At 58.9% G+C, this 6,000-nt stretch overlaps 1 protein-coding gene across 5 annotated transcripts; it reads right to left on the reverse strand.

Annotated features, from left to right (window-relative positions):
- Nucleotides 1-414: 414 nt before the first annotated feature.
- Nucleotides 415-5,118, reverse strand: CB1H8orf58 (chromosome B1 C8orf58 homolog). Of its 5 annotated transcripts, none has more exons than XM_023252492.2 (7): nucleotides 4,916-5,118; nucleotides 3,241-3,752; nucleotides 2,717-2,881; nucleotides 2,473-2,608; nucleotides 2,227-2,339; nucleotides 1,903-1,985; nucleotides 415-1,358 (listed from the first exon to the last, which is right to left on the reverse strand). In XM_023252492.2, the coding sequence occupies exons 1-7, from the start codon at nucleotides 4,962-4,964 to the stop codon at nucleotides 1,247-1,249; spliced, it is 1,170 nt and encodes a 389-aa protein (XP_023108260.1). In that variant the 5' UTR covers nucleotides 4,965-5,118; the 3' UTR covers nucleotides 415-1,246. The 5 variants fall into 5 exon arrangements, with proteins under 5 accessions (XP_023108260.1, XP_023108258.1, XP_023108259.1 ...); XM_023252490.2 differs by having other exon boundaries at nucleotides 1,903-2,009; XM_023252491.2 differs by lacking the exon at nucleotides 4,916-5,118 and adding an exon at nucleotides 4,497-4,853 and having other exon boundaries at nucleotides 1,903-2,009.
- Nucleotides 5,119-6,000: the final 882 nt, after the last annotated feature.

Raw genomic sequence — 6,000 nt, forward strand, 5'->3', positions numbered from 1 at the left:
TCCGACTCTTGATCAGGTCATGGTTTCATGGTTTGTGGGCTGGAGCCCCACGTCAGGCTCTGCTTGGGATTCTCTCCTCTCTCTCTTTCTCTGCCCCTCACCCTGCGTGCACGTGCACTCTTGCACTCTCTCAGAGAGTTTCTTTAAAAAAAAAAAAAAAAAAAAGGAAATATTTCCTTTAGTCCTCCCAAGGCTGAAAGATTAGGTCAGGAATTAGTGCCCTAATTCCCAGGAAACCTGAGACTTCAGTAAAGTGACCTGCTCTAAGTCTTGCTGCTAATCACTGGCCGTTTTAGTCTCCATTAGCAACCCCAGTCCTCCCTTATCCTCTGGCCTTCCCATCATCCCTCCAGCTTGGCCTTCTTCCAACACCCATACCCTCCCCCTTCCTGTTCACAAAGCACTCTGAGACAGTTTCATCTCATTTTATCTTCATTAATAAGACTGTGAGGTAGGTAGGGCAGGTATCATTAGACCATTTGGGAGATTAAGTAGGAAGCTATGAGTCTAGCGTCAAAAGCTAGAATGAGTCTCTGGTTTCAACTCTGATGTGTTAAGGTTATTAGGGACCAAAGCAGCTAAAGGCAGACCTTGAAGATTACTCTGCTATTTTCCATGTTGTCCCTGACCTTTCTATTCCAGGTTCAGTCTTCAAGGACTCTGCTCCACAGGCAAGACTCAATGCAGAGGAACCCAAGATAGCACCCTTCTCTGTCTTAGGGCTGCCCACGAGGGTGTGAGGAGGAAAGCAAGATTCCAGATCAGTAACTGCCCACTGAGGAATGAAGGTGGCCATCCTTTACCTCACCCAGACCAACCCTTTGAATGCATGATTCAGAAGACATGGTTGGATCCAGCCAGTTCACAACAGTGACAGACTTGCAGAGATACACGTATCACTTTGCATAAATACACATCTGCGACATGCTAGGCCCCAATAGATCACCAGGCCAAACATGCTCCATGGACTCCTGATAAATAAGTTAGTTCACATTGTCTAGGCCCAGGGATTTCTGGCAACCAGCAAGGCGCCCAGGGGCTGCCACACCCTGGGGCCACTCAGGGAACCAGGGCTCCTCTGCCAGGCTGCCCAGAGGAGAAAGGTCCAGCCTTCTCCTCAGAGAGAAGGGTGAGCATCAGCAGCTTTTCCGGGCAGTGCCCAGAAACAGTAACAGGGCAAAGGGCGAGGAAGATGACTGCACTGCACACCCCTCCACCCAAGGTCATGTCCCTGCGCCAGGAATTCTCAGCATACAGAAAGGTTTTTGGCTCGTTGCTTCTTAACCACAAATGGTGGCATAAAGGTCTTCCGGAGGGGCTGGAATGGAGGTCTTTCAGGGACACCCCTTGACTCAATCCTGTGAAAAAGGAAAGGAAGCATTAGGCTAGGAGGAGGAAACAAGGTAACAATGGCCCCAGAGTTGATGGAGCATTGCTTATCTGCCGTGGGGAGCCTGGGGATGTTGACGTAGTGCTTCTTATTGCCACAGAATTATTCAGCATTATCCCCCATCATCTCCTGTGGGATCCTCTGTGTTCCAACCTTGCTCTCCCAGCAAATCCGGGAGGTGGACTAAGGTTCAGCAGTGAGGGGTGAAGGCTTTTGCTGGGCTTGCATGAGGGAGACTCCCCATATGCTGGTCCTGGCTCTGTCACTGCCTTGCATGCATGTAGATTCGGAAAGGGACTTCCTTCCCCAGCCCAGTCCCCATCCTCTTCATCTGTAAATGGGACACTTTAACTACTTTGTTTCTTCCACCACCCTCGCCAAGACTATCTACACCTCTCAGATTTCAAAGGGACAAAAAAAAAAAAATACCCACAATTGGCACTACAGTCTCAGCTTCTGGCTTCATCAGGCTCCTTCCTTTGCCCTAACCTGGGCTGGGCCGCAGGACTCACCTTGGGGCAGGGCCATCAGGAGGGGCGGAGGACTCAGAGTGTTTCGAGCTTCTCCAACGGATCCGGTTGAGCAGGACCTTGACCTTGTTCCAGTGGGAGAGATCCCGCTGAGCAGAGCGTGAGGGGATCACCACAGAGTTCCTCCCCACAACATACCCCTGCCTGAGCTCCCAGAGATAGCAGTCGCCACAGCCAGGACTGCTCCAATCAGGAGTTCTGTCATTTTCCCAGAGTTTCTGGCCTTCAGGGTATCTACAAACCCTACCACCCCCTACCCCTGACTCCATCCTGTATCACCTGCCTCCACACATACCCATCACCTACCTTGTGTCCCTGGGAGGATGGAAAGATATGAGCTGGCTCTGCTGAAGCCTCTAAAAGCCTGGGAAGATTGGCACCGGGAACCCCTACCTTTAGGGGTGAAGCTGTGTTGGCCCCTTCAGAAAGAAAATCCCATTACCCAGGGCCAGAAACAGGAAGCCACCCATCAAAACCAGAACTGAGGAGGTCCGCCCGGGGTGGGGGGCCCTGGGTTGGCAAGACACACAGGGAAACACAATTGCAGCTCACCTGTCTCCTGGGTCTGGCTGAGCAGTTCCTGTACCTCACCGCCTGGGGCACAAGAAGGTGGAGGCGAAGGGTCCAGGGCTGGTGGCGGTGGCCACTGCTGCTGCTCCCCCCACTCCCCCTCCACCGCTTCAGGATCCTGTGCACAGGAGAGACGGGTACTCAAGACCTGACTAGATGGCTGAGCCTGTTCTGAAGGCAGCCCTGCTCGCAGGGCTCCCAGCCCTCCTCTGCCTCCCCCACTCACCTGCCCGACCTGCAGCTCGCTCGCCCCTGGGGGCCTCTGGGTCTGCAGCTGCAAGTAGAGCTGCTGGAGCCTTGCCATTTGCTCCAGCACTAGGCACAGGTGTTCCAGATAGCGGAGACCCTGCCCTGGGAGACAGGCCCAGGCCTTAGGCCCCAGGCCCCCCACCTGTGGGACAGAGTGAGGTAAGGAAGACTTCTGAACTCAACCAGACTCCCATCCTAGGCAGTCAGCAGATGGGAACAGAGGGGCCAGGGAGAGGAGGCACACACCCCTAGCTGGCTTCCCAGTGCCCGGCCAGGCATGCTGCCAGGCCGTCCCCCATACTGCTCACCTCCACACAGCTGGGAGTGGGCTGAGGCAACAAGCCGAGACACAACCCGGCAATTAGAGGCAAGGAATGCCCCACCCCAAGAGAGCTCCAAGGAGAAGAAGTCAGGGAGGACCCACCAGCCAGCAACCCACCCCTCCATGTAAAAAGACCGTTTCCACTGCACTCTTCACCCAGCCTGAGAGTTGACACTCACCACCTCTGCTCCTTCCAGACCTGCCTCTAGGTCAGTTTCTGCCTCAGTGGCCTCCTGTTCCCCTGCTCCAAAAGGGGGCATTTCACATTCAGGCTTGATAGGTGGCTTCAGGGAGTAGTGGTGTTGTGACATGCCAACAGGGGAAGTCGGGAGCTGGCGAGACCGCTCCAGCACCTGCTCCAGCTTACGGTTGGCCAGGAGCCGGCTCAGGTGGGCAGGAGGCTCCATGGCAGCAAGGGCCCGGGGATCAGGGCTCCCTGTGGGCTCAAAGTCCAGAGAGTCCTGAGGAAGACCTGGTGAGGTGGCCAGGGGGCTGTCCCCAACCACCATCTCCACTCCAGAGTCCCGAGAAGCCAGTTTGAGAAGTGGCTCCTGCCTCCTGACACCTCTCAGCTGGCCATCCCCTTTCCAGGAGTCCAGGGAGCAACCTTGAACAGCGTCCGGGATCCTTCGGTAGGTGCTGCTGACTCCAGGTACTACACAGCTGCGTGCCAGGTCCTCGCCAACCCCATCTGCAAGGACAGTGAGTATCAGGCTGGGCAGACTGCCCTGAACACCCCCAGCATTCCTGGAAGCTGGCAAAATTCCCAGGGGAGGAGTGTCCTGGGCCAGAGGTGAAGGGAGGGGCTGGGACTGGACAGCCACGGCCCTGCCCAGATATCTCCCCATCCCTGGCTGGAGAAGGTAGGACAAGATCCCTTCACAAATAGTCTTTGTTAAGGATCACAGACCCAGGATATGGGCAAAGCCTTGCAGGTCCTATTTATCAACTCCTTATATGGCCACCCTCCTTTGCGGGAGTAGCTGCTTTCTTCTGGGGAGCCCTTGTGCTCTGGAGCCTAGGGTCAGCCTAAGACCTCCAGGTCATGAATGGGGAGCCCCAGTCTCTTCAACTCCTCCCCACTGGGCAGCATGGCTACGACCTCCACCCCCACCCTCCAGCTTTCAGAGAGACGGGAAAGGGCACAAAGCAGGAAGCCTGGGGTCCAAACTAGCATCAGGATGCAAGATGAAGTCTCTCCTGGAGCTCCTGGGGGAGAGTAATAAAATAACAACAGCTATAACCATTGCGGGCTTCTGTTCTTTTAAATGGGAAGTAGTGAAGATTTTGCGGAGAGTTGGGGGGAAAAAACACACCCAACTGGAATTAGGAGGGGGTAGGAGGAGAAGCAGCGGCAGGGGTTACCCACGCGCTGGGTCCCCAACTGTAATAATGATGCACAAACTACAGCTGGAGAGGATGGAGGGCCGCTCACGTCTCACCGCCGGCCACGCAGGAGAGCTGGGTGCCAGGCCAGGCCCCTCTGGCCAAGGAGGTCAGCCAGGAAGTCTACCTCGGGAACGGGTCCGCCGCCGCCGCTGGGGGGGGGGGGAGGGGGGCTTTCGGACCTGCCGGCCGGGGCAAGGGCTGGGCGGAGAAGGATCCAGATGGGGAATTAGAGGGAAGTGGAGCCCGAAGGGAGTGGGATGGAAGGTGGTGGCTGACTTAAAGCCCAAACCCAGAGAGTCTCCAGAGTGCGAGGCGCCATCACTCAGCCCGTCCGAAGGGAGGCGGCGAGGACGGGCGCCTCCAGCGGGGTGTGCGGGCTGGGGCAGGGGACACAGACCGGGGCCCGGGCGCGGGAGTCGGCTCCAGGGCAGGAGGCCCGGGCCGGCCTGGGGGTGGGCGACTCACCCCGGCCGCCGAGCGGCTCCACGGCGAAGACGCGCCGCCGGCCCAGCATGGCCCAGTTCCCGGCCCCGACGCGGCGCCCCGGCCGCGGCCGCTGCAGCCGCCCCGCGATCCCGGCCCACGTCCCCCAGCCGCTGTCGGGCGGGCGGCCTTCGCACGCGCGTCCGGCCCCGGCTGGGCGCGGCCCCCGGACACTCCCCGCGGGGGCGAGGGGAAGGGGCGGGCAGGGGGGAGGGGCGCGCAGGTGTGCGGGCGGCTGGGGGTGGGCGCGCCGAGTGGGGCCGTGGGGGGCAGGGGCGGGGGCTGGGAGCCGGGTAGCGCGGAGCGCGCGGGGGAGCCGGGAAAAGGCCTGGGTCCCCGGTCCTTCGGGCCCGGGGCAGTCCCACGCTCCCGCCCCTGGCCGGGGAACGGAAGCCCCCGCCTGGGGACGCTGTCTGGCTCGAGGTGCGGGGTTACCGGGCACCCCCCACCCGCGGTTCACATGCTGGTCTGTCTTCCTGCCGCCGAAACGAAGCTGGGAATGGGGGTGGAGGGTCGGTAGGGACTGGACAGCCGCGCGGAAGGAAATGGAGTCCCACGTGCTGGCTGCACGCTTGTCCCTGCACTCCCTGCTGTGTGCCTGGGGCACGTCACTCAGCCACTCGAAACCTGACGCGATAGAAGGGGGAAATGATTCCTGTCCACGTGGAAATCCTTTCCAACAACTGCAGAGCGCCTTGTTACCAGATCTGATCCCCTCCTTGTCCCGTACTTGTCCCGTACCTCTTCCGCACCCGAGCACCCTAAAGCTGGGGCCTGGCGGGGAGGGGGGAATTCACGATCTAGGAAAGTGAGCCAGGCGAACAGGGAAGCAGCCTGAAGGCGGTGGAAGTGTGAATTACTTCCCTGTCCCCCAACCCCAACCCTCTTTTGGCCCTTGGGATTCCACCAGCCCCCACCCTTAAAGGGTCCCAGCCTGCTTTCAAGCTGGTAGCCTAGGGAGCTGCCGAAGGTGACACAGCCTGGTGACCAGAGGGCTGCTGGCCTCTAAGAAAACCTCATCCTCCTGAGGAAGGGGACAGGGCTGGAAAAATCCCAGCAGGACCCAA

The sequence above is a fragment of the Felis catus genome, chromosome B1 (genome assembly GCF_018350175.1).
Source record: "Felis catus isolate Fca126 chromosome B1, F.catus_Fca126_mat1.0, whole genome shotgun sequence".
NCBI lineage: Eukaryota > Metazoa > Chordata > Mammalia > Carnivora > Felidae > Felis > Felis catus.

Excerpts from the sequence above, each read along its gene's own strand:
- CB1H8orf58 (XM_006930643.5), bottom strand. The coding sequence starts at position 3,909 with ATGGGGAGATATCTGGGCAGGGCCGTGGCTGTCCAGTCCCAGCCCCTC. Across the intron at positions 2,882-3,240 it reads GTCTGGAAGGAGCAGAGGTG|GTGGGGGGCCTGGGGCCTAA; the intron begins GTGAGTGTCAAC and ends TCTGTCCCACAG. Across the intron at positions 1,359-1,902 it reads CCTGATGGCCCTGCCCCAAG|GATTGAGTCAAGGGGTGTCC; the intron begins GTGAGTCCTGCG and ends CCTTTTTCACAG.